Raw genomic sequence first — 27,285 nt, forward strand, 5'->3', positions numbered from 1 at the left:
AAGCATCAGGGCCTGATAATAATAGTAATAGTAAAAGTGCTTAGAAGAGCAATTATCAGTTCCTCTATGTAATTTCTTCAATTCCTCAATGCATCCTGTGAACCGTGTGGCCCTTACAGCTAACCATAGTGGCAAATATTGGAGTGGGCAAGGTAACAGTGTTACATCATACTTACAGACGAAGGTTTGTTGGCGACATGGCATCTTACGATAAGCCGGGGCAACAAATCTTGACCATGATCGGTATGGGGGCGGTATTGTCAGGGTTTGGGGTATCCAACACAACAGGCGAACTGATTTAGTTATTGTGAATGGACATTTGACTTGTCAGCGATAATTATGTTGACTCACTCACTCCTTCACTCACTCCTTCTCTTCACTCACTCACCCACTCTTTCATTCAGTCATACATAATCCTGAAGCAATATACGATTAAAATACATCTAAATAAAACAATCATTATAGCTGCAGATCTAACTCTGATTTGAGGCAAAGAAAACAAAACGTCAGCTGTTGGACTCGAAAGCATCAAAGGGTAGAATTAAAATAGAAATTGTATTTACAGTAAGTACCGCATCTGTTGCTGATAAAAGAGCGTGACAATGACTTCTTCTCGCGCCGACAGAGGTGGGCGGGCTGACATTGTCATGTCGCCAACACGGCGATGATAACCTGCGCGCGGAAGTTAAGTCTTTTCTGAAAACGAGGCAAACAGATACCATATTAGACGTCCAAACCGCCGCTAGTGAGCTTACAATAGCAACATCACGTTTTCCTCAAGTCCAGGGTTGACATTGGTCGCAGTGACAGTAGCACGCGAGTGGACTGATTCGTGAACAGAAGATTTGTGCATATTCGACGTGAGTGAATTTCAATTCAATTACATTTATTGAAGAATTAAAACCATGTAATGTTCAAATTAGTTTGTGTTACGTATATCACGTTGATATACCTGATAATACGTTATATTCGTTTGTAATCACACAATTTTAAAAGTCGTTCATCTGATTACGAGATTGGAGCAATGAGATAGCATGATATCATACTATGAAGTTAATCATATTGTAGCGTAATGTCCAAACAAAATATTTATAAATGGTTTGTTTCAGGTCCGTGTCAAATAGGAAACTCAGATTCATGAATTTGATCGGTTACTTTAATCAATGGTCTGGACATGGTCAACCGTTTCCAACTTTGTAGTCAAATCAAATTATCCTACCTGATGCTCTACTGCTTCTCCCCGTGTCGCGTCACACGTGCAATATGATAAACAAATAACGTTATCGCGGACCCAAGATATGACAAGAAGATGTAGACAACAAGTTCATGTGAAGGTAGCGTCCGGCGTCTCAGCGTGACAGCAGTCATCAGCTGCTTTATCGCTACACAGTGACACACATGTCAGTCTTGTTGTGGCGCAGATAGTGGAGACATGTAGCAAGTGTCACCCCTGGCTGTTCATGGTTGATCATGAACGACTGTCCTGTACTATACCTATGATTGTATACCCCTGTTAGCATTATTCCTGTCTCATCACTGTGAGGAAACGAACCCGGTGTAGGTTGCACACCATCAAATGTTTTCCCATAGACTTGTAGCAACTTATAACTAGGCATTCAACAGCCAATCAGTGTACAACTATGCAAAGCCTTTCTTAAATTAAAAACACATAAAAAATTGGAATAGCTTAGCCAGTTTCATTCCCCATTACAGAAAGCTGAACACGCAGTTCTGCACCAAATATCTTGTACTGTGTCTCTTTGTCTGTCTGTCGACGTTTATAACAGTAACTGCCCAGATAACGGAGGTTCCAGACTAACGGGGTTTCTGTACATGTATTCATAGTTGGATAAGATGTAAAGCGACAAAACCCTTTCCATAAAAGAAATCTTTGCAAAAGCAGAATCGATTGTACGATTCCGACTATATCGTGGGCATGTGTTTATGAATCACTATCAAATAGTGATGATCCAAGGTGTTCGCGAAAAGGTGAGAAATGGTAAAACATTTACTATTTATTTCATGTTTATTTCAAGTAGATCACTGGTGTAAAAATGATTATCTTGCCTAGTTTATTTCATAACTAGATTGTGTACATTAAATAGAGAATCTCATCCTCACCGAGTGTTGATATATTTGATATCAAAAGACACAAGGGGGGGGGAATTTATTTATCATCCAATATCATTCTTCCAACTTTTTCAGTTTGTAGACATTAATAAGCAGTGTTATGCTGAGTCACCACTGCGCCGGAGTGTGATGTCTTACGTGTAAAAAGTACTGCTAACTGAATGTCCTCTACGTAATAACGTTGGAATGTCCTCTATATAATAACTTGTGAATGTCCTCTATGTAATAACGTTTGAATGTCCTCTATGTAATAACGATTGTATGTCCTCTATGTTATAACGTTGAATGTCCTCTATGTAATAACGTTTGAATGTCATCTTTTGAAAAAAGATTGATCCTGCTACAACGAAATATCATTCCGACATATTTTAATCTGCCATTGTAAATGGAGTAAAACAAATTCAAAATTGACAGAAAACAGCTGTTCGATTGAGCTGAGGTTAGCTTGTGCTATGTCACATGACTTTCATTGACTCGGAAAAGCGTGCGGCCTTTTGCTTCGAAGCGCGATATAAGGGATTCATTCTCACGCTCAGGAATTCACGTGCCTGTCTTCTTCGTAGCGGTGTATAAGGGATTTATTCTCCCGCTCTGAAATTTAAATCCCTTCCAGGCGGAAAACATACTATTTCATCAAGAGCACGTGAACCAATCAGATCTCATCATTCTGACATGGGGGTATGATAATAACGCATGAATGTCCTCTATATGATAACATATCTGCACGCGAATCCATTGAGAGGGGTAATAAGGTAGCGAATTAACATTATTATGTACAGATTAAAATTTAAAAAATGCAGCAAAGAGGGTTTGGGTTACCCTTGCACAGTCAGGCTGGTTAGGCCGATCATCAGCTCAGGGTCCTTGCCCCCTCTACACGCAGCCCAGACAGCGAATGGGACTTCTCCCAGGAAGCGCTGCCTAGTCAACCCCACCCAGAACTTTTCGGAGAATGTGAAGACTCCCCAACATTGCAGCATTCTGCATTACCCAGATTGTCAGAAGGGCTGTAGTCCAGGTAGCAAACCCGGATACTCTCCCAATGTCAGTCAAAAGATTGGGAGGTACCAAACCTAAGGCACCGAGAACAATGGGGAGTCGGACAATTTGGAACTTTGGATGCAAGCGTGAGTAGTATAACATGCACTTTTGCCCGTTTTTTAATTTCCGTCCTCTCATTGGCCGATTTCTGCCCGCAGAAGTTCTAAAATTACAAAGTGAAATTCTCCGGCTGAAAAAAATAGAGATAGGGTATCTTTATTGAAAGCGTCTCAGGAAAATGTTTCAAGTTTTCTTTTGTGAGATTTGGTGGTTCCATAAGGAACCTGTGTGTACGCTGTACACGTGGATGTTGACGACGTCTTATATCATCGTGGATGGTGAGCCAAATACGGTCTTCAGGTAGATGTAGTTGGGGGAATGTCTTCTATGTTCTTGTAAGATTTTGTCTTCATATTTCCATTTGTACAGTTTAATATCGCACATATAGCACTAAACGCAATCTTTAATTCCCGTGTAGTATAACCCGCACCTGGCCAGGTCGAGAGGAGTCTGCTTAATTTAAATAGGAAATTTGTAGTATATTAATACCTGTAGGAAGGATGATCGGGAATATCCATAATATCCGATCCAACTGTCCACGAACTCCGACAGCTATCCGCATCCAAACATTTACATCTGTAAATCGCAATCAGTGCTTAAATCCATTTTTACGTCCAATAAACAGCTCGAGCCGCAAATGATATAACCGCGATGACAGCCCGGCGATCACACTCACGTGACCGGCCGGATAACCAATGAACGCCCTACACCGGACAATCACGTGACAGTTGCGGGTCAATGACCCGCACTCAAACCCTGTAACTTAGATTTATATAACACCAGTTTGCGGAATTAAACAATACACACTAAACCGGCGGTTCTGTTCGGGTGTTCGACATAAGTTCGACTGCCATCGACATGTCAGGACACGTAGAACAGTCGTGGGATATATTCACGTTTAAACACCCTTTCCGCGTATTGATAAGTGGAAGTAGTGGTGCTGGAAAGACCACCTTTGTATATAAGTTACTGCAGAAATGTTAGTTCTAGATAAGAGTTGGATAGTCCAGAGACCATATACCGGTCTGAAGTGACTGATTATGACTTTTAATAGTTTGAAATTTGAGCACAAGTTCTAATTTGTTCATGTGTTTATGTGTCTTATGAGACAGTTTAAGAGGCTGTGGCTCACATGGTTTAGGAGATAAACTATCCCTGGACAGATGTTTCCTGAGGGTAGACCGATACCTACAACAATGTCTACATCTCCCTTTCCCAAACACCAACAGGGAACAACTTGTTGACCGGGTGCTTGAGCTGATTTCAATGCCATTGGTGTTTATTCCAAAGTCACCTTCTCTTCTCTGTAAGCTGAGATGCCAGGAGTAACAGCCTGACTCAACCCAACACCTATTGGGACCAGATGGCTGAATTTGTCTTCGTAATTCCCGAGGCAGACATTGTAAGATGACAACTTTGATAAAAGTTTCTTGACATCTGTGAGGGTCGAAAAGAAATGAGGCAAGCCAATCCAAAAATCATTGTCATGTCCGATGTGCTGTCTGTGGACTGAGACAGATGCAAGTAGGGGTGGTGTAACTGACACTGACAGTTTCAGAGCTAACTGTGAACCGTCATAGAATTGGACCAGGTTAACTGCATCCTCCTTTGTTCGAACGACTGTAGAGTCTCCAAGTTGGTGACACTTCTCAAGCAAAGTCTTTTTCCAACATGAGTACTGTTATACCTTCTATGTTGAAGAGTTCCCCTGACAACGTCATCCAGATTGTCTTCAGGGCTGTGCTGGTGCATCTCGCCCACAAGAACATAACACGCATCTGCCCAACAGTTGTCAGAATCCTTGGATCCATTATGACTGTGGGGTTCTCTCGCTTCTGGCTCTTGATGATACTCAGCTGGGCCGGTGTAAAATGCTGCCCAAGCCTCCGCCCACTGCAGTTGTCTTACACTGGAAGAAAATATACAACATACAGATATGTCTTCAAAAACTAAAGTGACAGTACACATTGATTTTTTGTCTCTTCAACCCTATACAGTTCATGTTTAATAAATACTATAAACTATTAAATTAATGAGACAAATTAGAGCGACTCTTGCCAGCAATAAGCAAAGTTATGCATTGTTAATGGACAGAATGAAGATTGTTGTCATGTTAGATTCACTGAACCATGTGCACATGGGCAGAAACAATGGATTAAATTAACAAAGCTCTCAATAAACAATGTAATTGTGTGCTAGATTTAGACAGTACTTCAAACACACATCCCGTGTTAAGTGTTGTCAGCTTGTTTACACAAGTTAATTAAGCAGTTGTGACAGTCACCAACCATGTATGAAGCTTGTCATAATCTTGTAATTAGAATATATATATTATTGATAACATAATATCAGAAAGAATTAATCCTGAAACTGGACTGCCCGAGGCGTTTGTTTCTTGGAAAGAGTACTCAAAATTGTTCGATCAGTGGTTACCGAAAGATAGTATGTTACAAATCGAGTAGTCTAGCTTTTATACGACTCGATCGAGATAGGTTAAAGGGGTAATACCGCGATGGATTCAAGCCATACAAACTTTTACGTTACACTACTGAGTGACGCCTCTATGGTTAACAGGCCTACCTTACCCTTACATACCCTTAAAGATCAAACATTCCATAACCTGTACCTGTACAGCGACATTATCAAGTTTCAAATTGTTGGGAAGCATTAACTCCAATACTCACTCACATACCCGTTAGTAAAGCTATGTTGGACGATTTTGTCTACGTCAAAGACTTTAACCCTATACTGTACGTAAAATTAAGATACGAAACTGTGCGAAGTATTAGTATCTATATTAAAGATGATGCGGGCAGAAGTGTATCATTTCAAAGCGGTGGGTAAATGTCAACATTTTCGAAAGAGACGCGCATAATGCTTCATCCATATTGTAGAAAGTGACGGTAAGATATGAAGCAGGCTGAGGATTTGAGAACATACTGGGTGCTTTGGGGAGAATTGCGCTACCGTTGATAAAATCGATAGGTAAGAGTGTGCTCAGAAGAGGAATTAAGAAATGATCTAATGTTGTTCGAGATGAAGTGGAGGACGGTGTAAGTCCGCGGACAGAATTTTAGAGAAGAGCTTGGGAACTTTTGTCAGAAGGCGTTCAATCCATGAACGGGTCAATACGTGCCCCCCACCCCCACCCCCCGCCACCCCCACCCCCGGCTAAAATACACAGAAAGAGGAAGAGAAATAAACCACATAGACGATGATTTGTGCCGAGGCTATAGAATGTGCAAAGTCTGAACTAGATTTATTTTCAGTACTGGGTGTTGTGATGAGCATGACCGATAGTCAATGGGTGCGATATACCCCGACAACCTCTACAATCGGGTCTGGACCCATACGGTTTGATATCCTAAATCCCGTTAATAGTAATATCGATTTAGCGCAGTGTTATTTGCGAAGTGTTGTCAAAGTAACTAAAAGCAATGGCGACAATACAAACCCAAGAGCATTGGGACAAGATAATAATATACCTCCGGACCACGTCGCGCCTATAGATAATTCCCTTCACAGTCTTTTCCGCGATGTTAAGCCACCCTGACACTTGCACGATTTTGGTCCCTGCAATGTCGCGCAATGTGTCGTGGCAAGGCGTGCCATTTCGGTAGTACACAGCAGAGCTTGAAGCCGCGTTTGCGCCCTGTTCGCGCACTGTACACGCATAAGTTACGCAATGTCTATGCAATGCACGGCCAAAAATGGGCCGCATTGGCACGCATTGACACGCAATGGCACGACTTGTTTAGGTTAAGTATTGTTCGCGCATTGTTCACGTCTACCGTACCGCAATGTCCTGCAGTGTCACACACAACACGCATAGTTCCTGCTGTTTCCCCGATTCTCCACGCATTGCCCTGATGACTTCACGCATGCATGAAGTCGTCGTGGCAATTTTTGGTCACACTTTGTCTCACATGGCGGCATGCTTCAAATCACGTTGTTGGTGTATGTATATAAACTCCAAATAGAAGAGACGCTTCATTACTCGACTCGCTGTGGACGATACAACATGCTGAACACCAGAGACACTGTTATTGCAGAACAGAGAAGGTGTTTATTTCTGGCAGCTGCAGGACTATTACTTCTTGAAGAGCAGGAGAAAACACGGCAAGAGCAAGAGGAAGAGCATGAGAAAGAAGAAGAGACAACCCTAACTAGAACAAGGAAAGCAAGGGCAGGGTGGGTTAGGGAATGGTTGGCAAGAAGACATGAGTTCGGACATTATGATCAGCTATTGACAGAACTCCATAAGGAAGATCCCAGAGGCTACAGAAATTACCTGAGAATGACACCTGACCTGTTCCAAGAGATGGTGGAGAAATTAACCCCTCACCTTAAGAAACAGACCACTTTCATGAGAAAACCGCTTGAAGTTGGACTCAAGCTGGCTGCCACCCTCTGCCTCCTAGTCACTGGAAATTCTTATCCAAGTCCACAGTACAGCTTCAGAGTTGAAGCAAGTACAATCTGCAAGTTCTTACCAGAGGTGTGCAAAGCCATCATTGAGGTCTACAAGGACGAAGTGCTCAGCTGCCCCCAAACTGAAGAAGAATGGAAGGAGGTTGCTGAGATGTTCAGCTCCAGATGGAACTACCACAACTGAGATGTTCAGCTCCAGATGGAACTACCACAACTGTCTGGGGGCCCTGGACGGCAAGCACGTTGCTATGAAGAAGCCACCCAAAGCAGGCTCCCTCTATTATAATTATAAGGGCTTCCACAGCATTGTACTCATAGCTGTTGCAGATGCTAGGTATTATTCTTGTATGTTGATGTTGGGGCAGAGGGTGGTGCCCATTAAGCCAGTCCTTCTGTCTTTTGTCATACAACTGTCGGTAGTCTTTTACATATTCTGCTAATTACATGGTACCCCAATCTGTCCTTTATACTCTGGACACTCTGATTCTCTTCTTCTGTTTTATTGTGGGCTCTACTTCAGTTGACAGTTCTATTTAAGTCTCTGTAATAACTTCAAGTTGTGTCTGTGGAACAACATCCACACTTGAGCAGGAGGAAGGAGGAGAAAGATCCCTCTCCCTGTCTGCAATCTCTGTCTCTTTCTCTGTCTATGGCCTGTCCTCTTCCTGTCTTTTCTGCACTGGTCTTCCCCTTCTTCAACAGAATTTCTCCTTGTAAGGCATGTTGTCCATTTGCTGGCAAATTGCAGAATGACCAGGACCCGCTTACATACGCACTGACACGAGGGCCGTCGTCGCTCATTGGTCGGGAACTACCTGCGAACAATGCGTAAACACTTCGTGAGCAGTTCGTGACGTGCGCGACCTATGCGTGAGCTGGGCGTTCCATGATTATGTGAACAACTGGTCACATCACCCCAACGACCGCACAATCACTCTGCGACACGCTCGAATGCGTGAACGCGGTGCGAACAGGCGCGCCCACAACGTGGACAGTTCGTGACCAATGCGTGGCATGGCGTGTCAGAGCATGTAGTGGATTCCCATGGCACGCATTTACACGCACGGTCGGCAGTGTTCGTGCTGAGTTCGTGCAGTGTTCACGCATGGTTCATGCAAGTGGCACGCACATGGCACGAAAATTGATGCGTGCCAAATTTTTGAACATTTTGAAATTCTCTCTACAACATGGCACGCACCACGTACCCTTCACACACTCCTCACTGCGATATATTTCTACAACCCCATTATCTCATAGACAGTGTTAATATAAAACTAGAACTCATTCGTTCATCGGATCAGTTTTGGTTGATGTACACCGATGGTGGGACTACTTATAAAAGTGAGATCGTCAGAGCGGAATTTTACGCCAGACAAGTGGAAGTATCACCATGAATAAGAGAACTACACATTAAAGCTTTACAGAAAGGGATAACTGCAAAATATCCTATTATGCGAGTCAAGACAACTGCTCAAAGGTCAAAGGAAGAGGCCTCTGGGCAAAGCGCGGGCTAAGCCCAAGCCTCAGGCGGATCACACTCCGGCCCCAACCCTTCCTGCACCCCGCCCGGTGCAGAAGGCCAGGCTACCCAAGAAGAAGAAGAAGTCCCCCCCTTCAGTCCTCGACATGGAGATAGAGGAGACCCTTCCCTCCACCCCTCCGCCCCCAGTGGCAGCGTTGGAACACGCTCCCCTCGAATCCAGAGGGAAGGAGCCCTTCCGCTCGCCTGAGGGGACAGGCCATGGGAGGAAGAAGAGGAAGAGGAGAGACTCTCCTGAACCAGCCTCCCGGCCAACCACCACCACCGCGTCAGCAGAATCCCAGACCTCAACGCCCATCCTGAACGACTCCAGCGCTCAGACCACCGCACCAGCGACGGCCTGACAGACCACCCCGGTCGGGGTCAAGGACAAGAACCTTAAAGTCGCGCTACTGGGAAAGGCGGAGGGTATCCTTAGATACTTATAAGGCTCATCCCAACCTCGGCGCGGAGTGCATAGAGACAGCCCACGACCAGCTGTCTCCATCCTCCAACACCGACGGAGCCCCACTTACCCTAATCCAGTATTTGGGGAAGGAAAAGTTTGAGCATGGGGTCTTCAGATTCAAAGAACTCTCTCACTTTTTCGTGCACTGCGATGTCAAGGCCAGCAAGCACTCCATCGCCCACTCCGCCGCCCTCCTCGCCAAGAACAAGAACCGCTTCAAGGCGCCAGAAGAGGAAGAGGCAGTCGCGAAGAGGCTTCTGGGAGGAAACCACCGATAGACACCATGCTCGCCAGCCAAAGCCGTGCCTTCCCACACTTGATGTAGCACAACAGAAGAGTAGTTCAGAGTTATAGTGGTTTTCTTTAATAACTGTTAACAAATACTTAGCAGTACAATACGTTTTTACCAGGGCGAACGTGGCAGAGACTTGTGAGAGGAGGCTTTGGTGATTATTAGGCACGACCAGACGCGACGAGAGCATGTCCTAGTATGTTGTTCTGCTGGGAGCTAGCTTGACTGGTTGTTGTAGTCGTGGTGGCTGTTAGAGACCTGGGCTGCTCTCCGGGACTGCTCTGTCGATCTGGTCTTGGTTGGTGTTGCTGGTCCTGTGCCTTCCTGCCTCTCTCTCTGCGTCTGTCTGTCTCTGTGTCTCGACTTTACTGAAGGACCGGCTTATATGTGGATAGCCCGGCTGGCTGAACATGACCCAACACGTGCTTGCACCACGATTTCATCAGCCTGAATCACGATTCATCAATCAGCCGACGGCAGTTATCGGTCAGTACATGAAGTTCGTGACCAATCAGGGGTTTCCTGATGTGTAGAGGATGTCTCTCCCAATTTACACAGTTCCTGACCACAAGGTCCCCGGAGAATCAAAGCACAACCTTGTCTAACACGGTCATCAATCAGCCGGCGGCAATTGTCGGTCAGTAACTGTCCAAACCCTGACCTGTGGAGGGTGTTTCCTCCTCCACTGATACGGTTCACTGGTTATCTCTTCTGTGTGCCGATCACCAAGAGTCCACCTGCCTATACAGCCTCTGGCCACACTGAATAGTGTTACATTGACACCCCCCCCCCCCCCCCCCCCCTCCAACCCATACCCAATTTTTTCCCACATCATTGTATTTTCTTTTATCCCCCACTCCCACCCAGCCAAACCCCCACCCCCCTTAGCCTTTATTAGTTTAGGTCTGTAAAGTTTATATTTTTTTAGGTTGCACTTCTTTATTTATTCACTACGCTTTTTTTACCCAGTCGTATAAGTGCTACCCCGTGTGCGTGTGCGAAATACGCTTGCAATCGGAAAGCGCACGTTAAATCTCAAATGACAGAATTGAACGACATCTTATACGTAGTCTCGCCTATTATGGAAGGTACACCCTTTCCTTACGCAGTAACGTTTAACAATCCGAGTTCAGTCTTTATCAAAGGTAGCAACTGTAGCATCGTTCTCCATTCTTCCATAGTAATTGCTATTCCTGTAATGGTCGCCTTACCGGCCAGAAACATTCTCACGTCCAAACATACGTTTAGTCTGGTCACTGCCAACAATTTGAACTGATTAAGCGAACACTTTTCGCCACGGGTGTTCAGACTTTTTATTGCCTCAGATCTGGGTAGATATTTTAATGTCTGGAAAATAGCGTTAGAGGATTCGATCGTAGAATTATTAGTTGTCCCAGTGATCCATTCGGTTACCGAAGAACCGGTGAGAAGACACATCAGGATAGATGCACCTATAATTATAATACATGTACGTTTCTTTCCGTTAATGGTCAAATTTCTACCCAACAATCCGCAGTTAGTGGTAGCGATCATGGGAGGTTCGTCAACAGGCTGTTCCTTGTTTTCTCAACTGCTGAATTAGCTAGTCGTTCGCCGGTTTCGTGTATACTGTTTAATTCGCAAACTGGTGTTATATAAATCTAAGTTACCGGGTTTGAGTGCGGGTCATTGACCCGGAACTCCTACGTGATTGTCCGGTGTAGGACGTTCATTGGTTATCCAGCTGGACACGTGATTTGATCGCCGGACTGTCATCGCGGTTATATCATTTGCGGCTCGAGCTGTTTGCGATATCGGACGTGAAAATGGATTTAAGCACTGATTGCGACGCTAGTGTCGACTACTGATGTAAATGTTTGGATGCGGATAGATGTCGGAGTTCGTGGACTGTTGGATCGGATATTATGGATATTCCCGATCAGGTATTTAAAAAATCGATTAGATACCTACTACAAATTTCCTATTCAAATTAAGCAGACTCCTCTCGAGCTGGCCAGGTGCGGGTTATTCTACACGGGAATGAAAGATTGCGTTATGTGCGGTATTAAACTGTACAAATGGAAATATGAAGACAAAATCTTATAAGAACATAGAAGACATTCCCCCAACTGCGTCTACCTGAAGACCGTATTTGGCTCACCATCCACGATGATATAAGACGTCGTCAACATCCACGTGTACAGCGTACACACAGGTTCCTTATGGAACCACCAAATCTAACAAAGGAAAACTTGAAACATTTTGCTGAGACGCTTTCAATAAAGATATCCTTTCTCTATTTCTTTTTTTCAGCTGGAGAATTTCACTTTGTAATTTTAGAACTTCTTTTTTTTATTATTGTATACACTCTTGTGTGATATATGGTGTACTCTTTATAAATCAATAATTGTCTACCCTGGATTAGGGGGACCCTGCGGGCAGACATCAGCCAATGAGAGGACAGCGATTAAAAATCGGGAAAAAGTGCATGTTATACTACTTGCGTGACATTTCGAAAGCAAGGTCTGCATATTTGCCATGTTTTCCTCAATCTCGTCAATCACATTATTGTCAAAAGGGACAGTAAATTCAATGATATAAATGATTTCATTGGATTGATAAAAAAGGACAAGATCAGTTTTGTTGGCCTGGACAATTCCAAAGGATTTTGTATTTATCATTTTTCAAGACGCCCACTACATATTCCGGATCGTACTATGGATAGACCCATGTGTCAAAAACTGCAAGCATGGCAAAGACGGTAATAAAATGATCGAGCTACACCATCATGTCGTTTAAGATACTGTGTCTGTGCCAAAGCTGGGCATTCACTGACAGTGTGTTGGACAGTCTCATTAAATTCATTACATAATCTACATTTCATATTCATATGTTGATGCAAAATCACACATTGACGGATTCGAGTTGGAAGCCCTCCGTTCCACTTTTCAGGCCAGACGACTTCATCCAAGCGAAGGACTCTGCAGGTTTGCTGATCTTCTCAACACACTGCACATAACATGGTCGTTCAGATAGCCTCTCCTTGAAAAACTGAGTCTGGGCCGACTTGATATGGCACTTCGCTTGGTTGAGACTGATTTCTGTACCGTCCAGCAGTACAGAACCATCAATAAAATCAACACCGACATTGAGATTATGTCCCACATCCTTGGCTCGTTTTAGAAAACTGTGGAATGCCTTGTTTTCATCATGAGTCTTGACATGCTTCATAAGAGGATCATCAGACAAATAAATGTGTGCAAAAGTGCACAAAACAATTCTATCATGAAGAGCCCCAACGTTGATCAAACCACGTCCTCCCATAATGATTGGTAAATATAAGCGATTGAGGGAAGAGCGAGGTTGGTGGGATCTATTGTTTGACATTATTATTATTATTAGTAGTAGTAGTAGTAGTAGTAGTAGTAGTAATATTATCGTATGAACGTCCTCAATGTAGCACGGCAGGTTACAAGCGAGCCCAGGAGATAGTATCGCTGAGACATGCCGCCATGCAGTAAGAGCGAGTACAGTCTGACGGCAGGCAGAGGCGCCACAGAGAACGAGTTCAGGCCTGATGCGGAGACGGAGGAAGATCCGGAATACGAAGAGGAAGAGCTGAGATACGGATGGGGATCGTGGAAGCCAAAGTAGGTACTTTGAAAATGTCTCTACATCTAGTTAGATCATTACAATGTAATAACTATATTGTTCTGTGCGACATTTAACTCAAAAGAGGATACAGAAAAAGACTTATTACTTTCGATTTTCTTATGGTTTATAGTGTTACCAGGAAACCCGTCCATGACAATCACGACCACCTCTAAAGTATTTCTGAGAAGGTGGAGATTAAGAATAACAACTCATTCGATTGCTCTGGAGATAATGGTACCTGTTTGTGTAAAGTCACCAGCTTATTGGAAGAACTACCTAGAATGTAACCACCAGATAACGTCTCCTTATCTCTTGTCCATATTCTAACACAGCTAAAAATATAATGTATTGTGTCTGATATATCTCAACTGAAATAAAAGAAAAGCAATACGGTCTTTCACTGAGTTCTATGTAAGTCAATCTAACTAACTGCTTGGTCTTTGATTTAAAACATGACCATTTCTCAGCCAGCATGTCGGGATAGGTGCTTATGAATCTGTGGAGGGGGTGTTTGTTTGCAGATAATACTTGGCTTGTTGACCTCGGGTCATGTTTGGGTCATGTTTGCGTCAATTTTGGGTTATGTTAGGGTTGCGGGTCAACTCGTCAAGGGTCACACAACATGCACGTTGATATTTAAGTGCAATAATCGTGAACGCGACGTGAAACCCCATTTCAACTCACCTTAGAATGCAAATTCAACGCAATGTACATGTATAATGTGTACAACTCTAAAGCAAAAATTATTGAATATTGATTAATGTTAAATGTGTAAATGTTGTTAGTGTATGACAATCAGTGAACCAGGTTTGATAGTTCTCATGTTCTGTATTCACGTAATAGTGTACACAGGAAACACGTGTAGATAATACACATTTATATTCCGAGTTGGGATCAGCATTTAATGTTTAATGTTGTTTTGTGATTCACCACGTCCCTCATACTGAACATTTGATTCCCATCCTTGTTTCCCTGTGCTGGAGAAGGTGTACATCCATCACATGTACCGAGTCACAGACACAGACGATAACAAACTGGGTTTGGGGAGCCTTCTGACGTAGAACCTTACATTGAAGGTATATGCCATCTACATAGGTACACTGGGTGCGGTGACGCTCGAAAATGGGTGATATGATAATCCGCCGATTGATGAAAACTTGAGTGAATCTTGTGACACGAATGCAACATTTAAATGCAGTGTCACTTTTGGTTTGAAACAGTTCATAAAAACAACAGCCTTCTCATGACAATTCCCATATTGTCACTGGTACGTTGTGTAATGTCCAATCCGTATACACCCGCATGTTCATTAAGTGATTTCCTAAGAGAAACTATTGAAGATTGGATGTTTTAATTTTGTTAACGGTTTTGTATGTTGTTCATGTATACACGTACATGATCTGAGTGTGACGTTCTCCGCTCTTTCTTCCCAAGGTGTCTGCAGGTGTTCAACTGTATCCGCTGGTACGTCTTCTGGACGTCGGTCTTCAGTCTGTTCCAAGGCTTCACAATCAATGGTGTCACGAACGCCATCATCAGCTCTCTAGAGACACGGTTTGAGTTGCCCAGCTCATTGTCCGCCCTCATCATCAGCTCCAACGACTTCCTCGCGCTCTTCCTCGTCCTCGTCATCAGCTACTACGGTGCTACACGCAACAAGCCTCGTCTCATCGCTGCCGGTATCCTGATCCTGGGGCTGGGGTCGTTTGTGTTTGCTCTGCCACACTTCATTGCTGGTGAATACAACTACAAGGCTTCGGGTGAGTGAAAACTGTATGCATTGCTGGTGTATAAAACTACCACCTCGGGTGAGTGAAAACTGTATACATTGCTGGCGTATACAGCTACCACCTCGGGTGAGTGAAAACTGTATACATTGCTGATGTATACAACTACAAAGCCTCAGGTGAGTGAAAACTGTATGCATTGCTGGTGTTTTCAACTACCACCTTGGGTGAGTGAAAACCGTATACATTGCTGGTGTTTACAACTACCACCTCGGGTGAGTGAAAACTGTATACATTGCCGGTGTATGCAACTACCACCTCGGGTGAGTGAAAACTGTATACATTGCTGGTGTATACACTATAGTGCTATACGCTTGCACAAAGCGATCTTAGCAAAAAGATGATACACAAACTCTTATCGCGAATATAGTCCCGAGTCACACAAAGCGACCTTAACCCTAAGATGGCCATAACTCCCACGCTTTAACGTAGGCTTACGATAGACTCAGCGCTAAGATCGCTTTGTGCAAGTGGGCCCAGGATCCCGTTTCTCAAAGCATTCTTAGCGCTACGACTGTCCTAATCCTACGTTAAGCGTTGGAGTTACGACCATCTTAGGATTAAGGTCGCTTTGTGCGACTCGGGACTATATTCTCGATAAGTAGTTTGTGTATGACGAGGCTGTGATTTGTAGATAGTCAGAACATGTCCTGGGAGGTTTGGTAAATAGCTTATCATTAGTAGGATCATGTTTGACTTGCCTTCTGGTCGCTGGTGGTTTGTAGTGAGTGGGTGAATGTTGTTTTACGCCGAGGACAACGGGTTCCAGCTGTATAACGGCGGCTTGTACATACTGAGGTCTGTGTCGGGACACTGGGTGACAGCATGAGGAACGTCCATGGAGTACGGTGACACACTCAGCTTGTAAGAGGCGACTTAACGGGATCGGGTGGTCAGGCTCGCTGACTTGGTTGATGCGCGTCTTCGTATCCCATCGTTGATCGATGCTGACGATGTCAGTCACTGGATTGTCTGGTCCAGACTCGATTATTTACAGGCCGTCGTCATGTACCTGGAATGTTGCTGAGTTTGGCGTTAAACAACAAACAAACAAACCATGGTTAATGAGGTTGAGTTACTCTCTGGAATCGTACAGGTATGATGTTTGAAACTTATTAGACATCTTATATCACGTTACGGCATCCATTGTCAGTCACACGTTGGGGTAGTGCATTAATCTAAATGTTGGCAACGTGCGGCCTTTGTACCTAGCTGCTCCTGTGGATTACAGTCACAAATTTAGGACGCATCATTTATCAAATGATGTATAAACCTTGTTATGAGGTCAACTCAAATTCCTTGTCTGATGGCGGGTGATGGCGTCTCATGACCTCTGACCTCATCGTCAACTGCGCAATACCTTCATGAAGAATCAATTAGCTTAACAGCCTTTTGGTAGTCACGTGGTCTTTCATGGTCAGGGTACGTGACCTGTGGCTGTCCGTTGATGTTCAGAACTAAATTAGAAAACAGATTACGTGTGAACCAAGGACCTACTCACTGACTCACTCACTGAATCACTGACTCACTCACTCACTCACTCACTCACTCAGCATTGTATTTCCAGATGTCCACGAAACATCATGCAGAGAGATTGGCAACACTACAGAGTGCGGTGAACGGAGAGACTCCTACCTACAGAAGTACGTCTACATCTTCATGCTAGGTAACGCGCTGCACGGAGCTGGAGCCACGCCCATGTTTACCCTGGGGACGACCTTCATTGACGAGAACACGCAGGCCAAGATGACGTCTCTTTATCTCGGTGAGTACTTCATTGTATCTCATCACGGTCTGCGGGGGTGCCGACGGTCTGACGGGTGACTCCACCCCATGGACTTCAACACAGGGCACCGGCGTCCCAGAAGGGTGGGTGAAGTATGGTATGTTTTGGTTTTTTTCTTGCTATTTAAACAATATTTTGTCGTGAAGTTCTAACCCAACAATGAACCTGTTCACTTGGCATGCTGGGTGGATGATAGTTTGAAGCAGTGACCGAAAAGAATTCTCAAACAACTATACCAGCAACCCCATGATGCGTCGCCCATCGTGTGTCGTGCGTTCTGCTTCGTCCCACAATCCAGGAAGCTGACCTGCGTGCCGTTATCGTATTTTCTTTATGGATGATTCTAGGGCTCGGTTGCCCACAGTTATCTTAGCACTGCGTCTATCACAGACATCAAATAGTTGGACCACTGCAGTCTGTTAAAATTTCTGCCCGTGTGTGTGTGTAAATGACGCTCGTGTTTAATGCTTTCAATGACTCCCGCGTGTGATGTTGCAAATGACGCCCGTGTGTGATGTTGCAATTGACGCCCGTGTGTGATGTTGCCAATGACGCCCGTGTGTGATGTTGCCAGTGACGCCCGTGTGTGATGTTGCAAATGACGCCCGTGTGTGTGCCAATGACGCCCGTGTGTGATGTTGCAAATGACGCCCGTGTATGAGGTTGCAAATGACGCCCGTGTGTGATGTTGCCAATGACGCCCGTGTGTGATGTTGCCAATGACGCCCGTGTGTTATGTTGCCAGTGACGCCCGTGTGTGATGTTGCCAATGACGACCGTGTGTGATGTTGCAAATGACGCCCGTGTGGAATGTTGCAAATGACGCCCATGTGGAATGTTGCAGGTATTGTGTACGCTGCTGCATCAGTTGGTGTTGCTGCAGGTTACACAGTGGGCGGACAGTTCCTCACCATCTTCACCGACGTTGACAAGGTCGACGTCTCCAAGTAAGTACAACGATGTAACAATACACCCTTAAACGTACAGACACCTCTCAGCTCATATCGGCCAAATATGAGCGTTCATTAAACAATAATCGTCTTCATTACGTCATCGTGTCTTTGAACTTTATGCGACAAGAGTTAGCGTTACTCTGTTTCCAGTGATCCATATAATAGTATGCTCTAGCTGGTCGAGGCATTATCTGGGCAGAATAAAGCGACATGCCTCTTCAGTTAAGGACTTCAATTAAATAAAGCAATGCTACATTTAACTTGTTTCCTCAATACGTGTAGAACAAGTAAACCGCCTCCTAATTTAATTTTAATTCTGTTTCAGAATAGACTTGACCCCCGTTGACCCCCGCTGGGTTGGGGCATGGTGGGTCAGTTTCATCATCAGCGGTGGTGTGATGTTCATCATCGCCATCCCCATGCTGGCCTACCCACGAGTGTTACCAGGTAGCCTCCTCTCTCTCTCTCTCTCTCTCTCTCTCTCTCTCTCTCTCTCTCTCTCTCTCTCTCTCTCTCTCTCTCTCTCACACACACACACGTGCATGTACGTCGCTGTAACGTGCAACAATCTTGAACACCGTTCATTCTGATCATGATCTTGGTTTTGTCAGCACAATACCGATGCCCATGGATTTTACCAAAGGGGTTAAATGCTTGGGCTGGGACGAGTCCAAATTTACTACCCGGGTCCCCACCCCACTATTATCCGACCCTACCCGGGTACCCACTGAAGGTCTCTGGAGATACAAAATGTCCGATTGGGAATTCTTTTTTACCACAGCACTTGCAAATCGAATTTTGATACATGCATTTAACGACCTGGTCGTGTAGTCACTGAAGTTGACTTAAGTTATATATTTATTCAACCATATGAAAAGTCAGAACGAATGGGTGCATATTCAGAAAGAAGTGCGAACATTAGTGACTTGTAGTGTAACCATAGAGTTCTAGATAATTTTTGTAATTAAACTTTTTATCACATGACTAACCACGGGTCCGGGTAGTCCTGTGGGTACCCGGGTCCTACTCAGTACCCACCCCACCCGGGTACCCGAGTTACCCGTCCCAGCCCTATTAAATGCTTAGGGTCGGCATCACTTTGGACTTTTACTCGGGACAACTGAAACACTGCTCAGAGTGGCATTAAACCCAACACACTCACTCACGTTATTCAACCCAACATGGTTGAATAAAAAAACCACATTACCGTCATAACTAACCCACATTCAGCCTGTAGGATGGCATCACACAAACAAAATAATCCCATTTCCTACCCGTATTTCCAGGTAGCGCCGCTATTCAAGCAGCCAGGAGGTCAGAAGCGTATCAAGATGGCGACTCCGAAACGGGCCGAGATGACTTCGGCAAGACCTGGAGGGACTTCCCAAGGGCGATGTGGAGCTTGGTACGTAAAACAAATGCATTCGGCAACATTCGGCAACATTCGCCATCATTCGGAAGAACCCACTGCGCGAATTCCAGTACAGAGTACTCGATTATCAGCTATTCTGACATGAATTAAGCAGAAGTACCATTCGGGTGAGGGTTAATATGCGCTGAAACGACTCGGGTATTATGAGTGAATCCCATTTCTGGTCTCCTTGCTTTGAAACCCTCAAAAGTGACGTATACGGCACAAATATATGTCTACAGTAAACTACGTTTGTAACGAACACGCTTATGACGAACTGGGGTTTATGTATTCCCGGCCGTTTGCTGTATATAAGCTGCATATATAATTATAACAAATTACGGTTAAAACGAACTACAGTTATTGGTCCCTTTGAGTTCGTTATAACCGTAGTTAACTGAGCATTGTCTCCCTGGAACAGATCAAGAACCCGACGTTCTTCTTCTTGTCGCTGGCGTCATGCATGGGAGGGATGGCTGTCAGCGGCATGGCGGCGTTCGGGGCCAAGTTTCTCCAGGAGCAGTTCAATCTGCAGGCTGCCTACGCCAGTATGATCATGGGTAGGTTGGTAGTTTCCAGTAGATGATGTTTTAAATATATATGGTACATATCGTATTATTTTCATATTATCGTGCAGAAATCAAACAAACAAACAAACATTCCATCTGGATCATCAGTCACTTTGTGGCTCAGTCATCTAAGGTGCCGTATTTTTTCTTTGTGCAGAGTTGCGTCCTTTGGGCGCACCAGAAACCTATGATTGTGGTTTAGATTCCCAGTTCGCCCCGTATCTAGGTTTGTCAGCACCATACCCGTCATTGTGTGTTTCGACCCGTGAAGATCCGGGGTAGAATAGGTCTTCAGCAACCCATGCTTGCCGTAAAAGGCGACTATGCTAGTCGTCAGAGGCGACTAACGGGATCGGGTTGTCAGGCTCGCTGACTTGGTTGATGCATGTCATCGATCCCAACTGGGTGGATCGATGCTCATGATATCAATCACTGGATTGTCTGATCCATACTCGATTATTTGACAGACCGCCGTCATATAGCTGGAATATTGCTGAGTGCGGCGTTAAACAACAAACCAGCCAACCAACCTTGTGTGTTTCACCAAAGTCGTCAACGTCTGGGACATGTATCACTGGCGGCAGGCTATTGGCTGAGTCTCAGACTGAGACAGTAGGGCCGCTCACCGGGCTTTCCTACCACATTAAGCTGACGTGACGTTATGTAACTGAAATACTGTTAAAAGGGGCATTAAACCCAACTCACTCACTCTCCTGAAGATGGCGCCATTCTTTTGTTCCCAGGGGCGATAACTGTGCCAGGCGCAGGAGGAGGTATGCTGCTCGGGGGATACATCGTCAAGAAGATGGATCTGAAGTGTCGCGGCATCATCCGGCTCAGCATGACCGTCTGCTGCATCGCCCTCGTCGTGGGTGGCCTGTTCCTCATCCAGTGTCCCAAACCCAAGATGGCGGGCGTGACGGTGCAGTACAGCACACTAGAGTGAGTAGCCAGGCAGCCCCACAATAGTTTGTCTATTGTGACTGCGGCATAATACAACAGTCACGTCTTGCGTATTCAATTTTAAAATATATTGACAGTTCTTATTCCCTTTGTGGCCATGTTGACAAGTATGTCTCAAGTTAATGAGGACATTCCTAAAGTAGGAACAACAGTCGGTCTGACGCGGTGCGAGACTAGGGGATATGCCAGATAATACACAGCATCTGCAGACACCTCACTGTTCATAATATCGACCACTGGTTTGCTTGCTCCAGACCCGAACTGTCTCTGCGATACAAATGTGCCGTTGTAGACTTCGGTAAAACGTAATCATCATCATCAGCTGCAGCAGCAGCAGCAGCAACAACAACAACAACAACAACAACAACAGCAGCAGTAACACCATCACCGTCATCGTCATCATTTCCCACGTCGTTATAATCAGCTACCTACTACCATCATCAGTTACATTAGAACTGCTAATTCTACTTGGTGTAGACCTCCTCCGTGGTCTAATGGTAGAGCGTCCGCCCGGAGAGAGGAAGGTCCGGGGTTCGATCCCCGGCCGCGTCATACCAAAAGACGTTAAAACATGGTTTAGTACTTCTTGTTACCCTACAGGGCTAAAACAAGGACTGGTCGGCTCGGAGTCAGTATACTGTGTCTGAGTGATGTATACAGCGGCATGGTATCTCAGTGAGCTAGCACTATAAATCGACATCAGTCCGGACTATTACAAGCAGCGACACAAACACACACACGTGCATGCACGTCGCTATATAAGTGCAATAATCGTGGACGCGACGTTAAACCAATTTCACCTCACCTTCTTGGTTTACTTCAGATCTCGAGAAGGCAAGAGTAGCCTGATGGGCCCCTGCAACTCGGCCTGCCACTGCTCCGAGCTCAACTACGAACCTGTGTGTGGGGCGGACAATGTTATCTACTTCTCGCCGTGTCACGCGGGATGTTCCCTGCAATATGATTGGACGGATGGGCCGATGGGACCCATGAAGGTAACACTTGACCTTGACCTCGCTTGATTCCAAAAAGAAATCACTGTACAGTGCTTGAAATCTCAGATCTGAGTTCTCGCTGCCGCTAAACAAAGCTTATTAAAATCAGATCTAGGTTCTCGCTGCAGCTAAACAAAAATCCAAGGACATCCCATTACGGGTCACGTCAGAACGACCTTTCCCGAACTTTGACCGACCACTGAAACGACTGACAAGAGGTCGACATCAACCAATTAGAAAGCAGCTTTCTTGAGTTTTATGGCACTCGTTTCAACCTGGCGACTTCAATTTCAGACTACGCTTGAAAAATATGTTGACACAGTTCTGGATTGAAATTTTGAAAACTGAACAAACGAACATTCCACAATGTCCAATATATGGTTGAGATTGTATGAAAGTGCTTCCCAGGTTCTGTGCAACGCCTCCTCCGTTCAAATTTTTATCCCACGGAGACGAGAGATAGACGATAATTTTGACGTAATCAGTCGTATGGGCCGTAACTGTCGTTACATTTTCGAGGTTGCATAATTAGAAAACACATTCCGACTGTCACTTTCATGATCTGGTAAGCGACGCTTTGTTTGGTCGGATGAAAGGTCGTTCTGATGTGATCCGTAATGGAGATCTGTGTTTAGCGATAGTGAGAACTAAGATCTGATTTTAATGAGATTGACAGTGCTTGTTATCGGGGGTTGATAATGCGTTGTGTTACAACGCCTGACCGAATAAAATGTAATTATATATGGTCGCTCCCTGGGGCTCGTGATATCAGCCATCTTTTGAGTGTGATCAATCGTATGAGCTGACTATAGTCGGGATCTTGTTGTATTATGTTGTGTCATCAGTCCCTGACGGTCTGGATCATTGTTCATGCTATCAACCACAGGTTTTGCTAGGCCGAGACTTGATCCTGTACAAGGCGAAGATACATGGCTGTAGTATTAATGGTTAATGGTGAACTGACATATAGTCAATCGCTACCTTTCTTTGTATTTTAGAGACATAATGGTGTTTACAGTGAGTGAGTGAGTTTGTTCAACACTCCTGTATTCCAACAGGAATTCTGTATTCCGGAGAAACGAGCTTCACACATTGCTCCCATATGGGGAATCGAACTTGGGCCATGGCGAGCGAACGCTTCAACCATCAGGCTATCCCATCTCCCAGCTCTTGTAAAAATGAGTTCAAGCAAAATCATTTCGGGGGACACCAGAAATGGGCTTCACACATTGTACTTATGTGGAGAATCGAAACTTGGTATTCGGCGTGGCGAGTGAACGCTTCAACCATTGGGCCACCCCACCGCCCCACTCTGGGGAAAGACTATGGAGGTTAGATTGAAGGAAATGAAAGCAGAAAATGAAGCAGCTACGGCTCGGCATTACCCAAGATGACTGGTGTTTGTTTCAGATGTATAAGAAATGTTCCTGTGTGGAGAGCAGTTTACACCTGATGAACATATCAACGTTGTCTGACAACGTCACAGCGGGTGCGCACACAACGACTTCATCAACCAACAACATCACTGCCCCTGGCGCCTTGGCCGGCATCTGTCCGTCAGACTGCTACTTGCTGTACGTGGTGGCGCCGCTGTTGTTCCTGGGGATGTTGCTGACGTTCACGGTCGTGTCGCCGTCACAGACAGCAACCCTCCGGTGCGTTCCAGCTGTGTCGTGCACGTGTATGTGTGTGTGATGTACATCGTGTTGACCTTGACCTATACTAGTTCGGTAGCTTGTTCATCCCTAGTACTCATACTGAGTGAGTGTTGGTTGTTTGGTTTGTTGTTTAACGCTGCACTAAGCAATATTCCAGCTATATGACGGCGGTCTGTAAATAACTGAGTCTTGACCAGACAATCCAGTGATTAATGTCATGAGCATCGATCAACGCAATTGGGATCGATGACATGCATCAACCAAGTCTGCGAGCCTGACCACCCGATCCCGTTAGTCGCCTCTGACGACAAGCATAGTCGCCTATTCCGGCAAGCATGGGTTGCTGAAGACCTATTCTACCCGGATCTTCACGGGTAGACTGAGTGAGTGAGTGAGTTAAAATTTAAAGTTGCTTCGGCTTTAATTCAGCCATATAGCGACGAGAGCTGTTAGCGAGTGAGTTGGGTTTAATCTCCTATTGAACAGTATTTCACTTATATCTCGACGTGTCAGTTTTATGTATAGGTCTTCAGTAACCCATGCTTGCCCTAATATTCAAGATTCGATTATTTACAGCTCGCCGTCATATAGCTGGAATATTGCTGAGCCTGGCGTCAAAAACAAACAAACAAACAAACGTTGTTATGTGGGAGCAGCATGGCTATGGTGTTAGATAATATAACCAACTGTAATTCGAACCTTCGAGTATAGGTTCCTGGTCCGCCGAAGGGACGCAAATCCGCACAGACAATTGTGGCGCCATAGGTGATCATGAATGAGTCGTGTCCACAAACATACTGACCATCTGCCAGGGTGGGGATCGGGTATGAGCTGACTGATTGTGTGTGATCCGACACTGGCTGTGCGCATGGTTCCAGCGAGGATGATGTGAACTACTAGTTGGACTAGCCCAGATTGTTTATAGTCCATTATATGCTGCATTGCGACTTAAGACTCCCTCACTCACCCTGCAGCAGTGTAGTGTAGAGCTGTAGTCATGGTGATAGCAGTGGTCGTAGAGAGACGTAGCTGGAGTAGCAGGGGTAGCAACAACAGGCGTAATAGCTTCCCAAGTAGCCCAAGAGGTCGTTGAAGAGATCTAGTGTTGTTGGATCCCTTGTGTTGAATTGATAAATGTAATATGAAAACACCCGGGCTCTAGACCAAAATATTAACATCAACGACATGCGTCAAGTCCAACGGTAAGCTGCCACACCATGCTATGACTGGTGTACTTCTCAAGACAACATCAAATCCCACTCACTCACTCACTCACACTTTTTCCAGGTGCGTCCCGAGCGGACAACGGTCTCTGGCTATTGGCTTCCAGTGGTTGTTCCTGAGACTTGGAGGTAGATATACACCGGTATCCCGAGGGATGTGTCCCTTGCTGTTCCTTAACCTAGATTCCTTGTTCGCTGGATAGAATGTTTAGTAAAAAAGTTTTTGTAACGAAACTTGGCGGGTCTTTTTTTTAGTAAAATATTCAGTACTGTAAAACTATTGCAGGTGTTACATCAGCTTAGGAAACGGGATGAATAGGTTATTGTACTGGATGCTCTCTGGGTGTGTGTTTATTGTTTGGGCTGGTTGAAAACTGCATTGTGACAGCTATTACTGTAATCAAAGGACAGTTATGGTAAGAAATACAGTAAACTACGGTTATAACTAACACGCTTATAACGAACTGACGGATATAACGAACTTACTTTTTTGTCCCGACTATTTGCTGTAGTTATGCTGTATATATGCATATAACGAACCACGGCTACAACGAACTAAAATTAGCGGTCCCTTTGAGTTCGTTATAACCGTAGTTTACTGTACCTATGAATTTGTAAATTAGATACAATTTGAATATAATACACTACTACAACACACCAACCCCACCCCACCCCCCAAACCACACACACACACACACACACACACACACACACACACACACACACACACACACACACACACCTCCCATTCATCCTTACGCTCATTCCCATGTTTTGAATGCTCCACCCTCGCCCCTCCCTCCCTCCCTCCCTCACATACCCACCCCTTAACTCACACCCACCCACCCACTCACTCCTGGCCTTGTCTCATGCTTGTTCTGCCTCCAGGCACCACCCCGGGGCCCCTGATGCTGGGTACCATCATAGACAGTGCGTGCAGGGTGTGGCAGGACATCTGCGGGCAGACGGGGTCGTGCTGGATCTACGAGAAGTCCGAGATGGGGATCCGTATTTTTGTCTGGTGGATCTTGGTCAAAGGCTTCGCCGTCCTCTTCTTCTTCCTCGCCCAGTATTTCTACAAACCACCCCCAGAGGACGCTGCGCTGGAGGAAGAAAAACATGACCTCAAGAAAACAATCACAGACAGGGAAAGTGTTTTTTGATGCACGAGAACAACGTAGGCATGGTGGTTGCAGGTGCTAGGGAGCGCTTCAGACCAGGGTGCACAGGGACGACACTCGTGCCATCACATCTGTAGCTGTGTGAGAGCTGGACAGCCCCTGGGACAGCCCTGGTCTGCTGTGACAAATGGACTCGGGTGACGGGAGGAATTCGTCACGATAAATAAATTATTTGATCTCAGCAATCTTAAAAATACATTTATTTATAAAACTAAACATATTTTGGTGTGTGGATGTTCTTATCAGACGCCGATAACTACATTTGGCAACTCATTAATCTTCTTTGTCAAAATTACTGTCTGTTAGATATACGTTTACAATAACAGGACTGCTGAAGGAGGGTTAAATGTCAAATTTATAATCAGTAAGAAATTATTACCCATCCCCCAAAAATCCTCACTTTGAGATACAACAAAGACCGAACATGTGATCATTGTGTCATGGTGTCATTTGGGACATGGGTTAAATGGTTACAGCAGAGTATCCTGATGTTGGAACTGTGTCGGTGAGAGTCTATCCCCACTCTGACAATCGAGCAGACACCTGGGGCAAATCTCGTGGTCCAGGGCTCCTCAACACACCGGATCAGGATCCGCTAGTAGTCCAGATTCCCAGACTGCGGCCGATTATGATCCTCGGTTTCTAAGAATCCCCTTACTGGAGGGTAAAGGTCAATGCTTTATTTGAGTGAGCTGCTCTCTATATGACACGCCGTGATATACCTGGAATACAGTTCCATGCGGTGCTAGACTCTCATTGTCCCTATCTCCTGTCAACAAATCACACTCAGACTGATCTTACAAAGGTTGACATAACATTACGTGATATTTGTACATACTTTCGGCTTACTTGACTATACTTGTGGCTCGTGACTTCTGTATGTAATCAGAGTTTTCTTTGTATAGTGTAGGGGGCTGCGATTCGCTGTGCAGAGTTGCGTCCCTTGGGCACGCCAGAAACCTATGGGTTCGAATCCCGGTTCACCCCAATTATGTTTCTAGGTTTGTCAGCACCATACCCGTGCTCGTGGGTTTCACCAAAGTGGTAAACGCCTGAAACCTGCATCACTTCGGGTTTTCCTCGCGCTTTGTTTATCGATAGCGAGAACTAAGATCTGATTTTAATGAGATTGTAGTAACAGTCAAAGTAACGTCAGTTGCTATGTAAACAGGAAGCGGTTGATG

The 27,285-nt window shown here is 45.0% G+C and overlaps 1 protein-coding gene and 1 pseudogene across 1 annotated transcript; one reads left to right on the forward strand and one right to left on the reverse strand.

Annotated features, from left to right (window-relative positions):
- The first annotated feature begins 774 nt into the window (after positions 1-774).
- Positions 775-26,438, forward strand: LOC139463557 (solute carrier organic anion transporter family member 4A1-like). The gene is made up of 13 exons (XM_071244830.1): positions 775-860; positions 13,390-13,571; positions 15,010-15,335; positions 16,930-17,127; positions 17,993-18,095; positions 18,427-18,548; positions 19,388-19,506; positions 19,934-20,072; positions 20,825-21,023; positions 21,868-22,039; positions 23,450-23,694; positions 24,985-25,049; positions 25,809-26,438. The coding sequence occupies exons 2-13, from the start codon at positions 13,426-13,428 to the stop codon at positions 26,081-26,083; spliced, it is 2,109 nt and encodes a 702-aa protein (XP_071100931.1). The 5' UTR covers positions 775-860; positions 13,390-13,425; the 3' UTR covers positions 26,084-26,438.
- On the reverse strand, positions 4,218-5,871 carry LOC139463687 (uncharacterized; annotated as a pseudogene).
- Positions 26,439-27,285: the final 847 nt, after the last annotated feature.

This window comes from Haliotis cracherodii, unplaced genomic scaffold, assembly GCF_022045235.1.
Source record: "Haliotis cracherodii isolate W230 unplaced genomic scaffold, xgHalCrac1.p SCAF_16, whole genome shotgun sequence".
NCBI lineage: Eukaryota > Metazoa > Mollusca > Gastropoda > Lepetellida > Haliotidae > Haliotis > Haliotis cracherodii.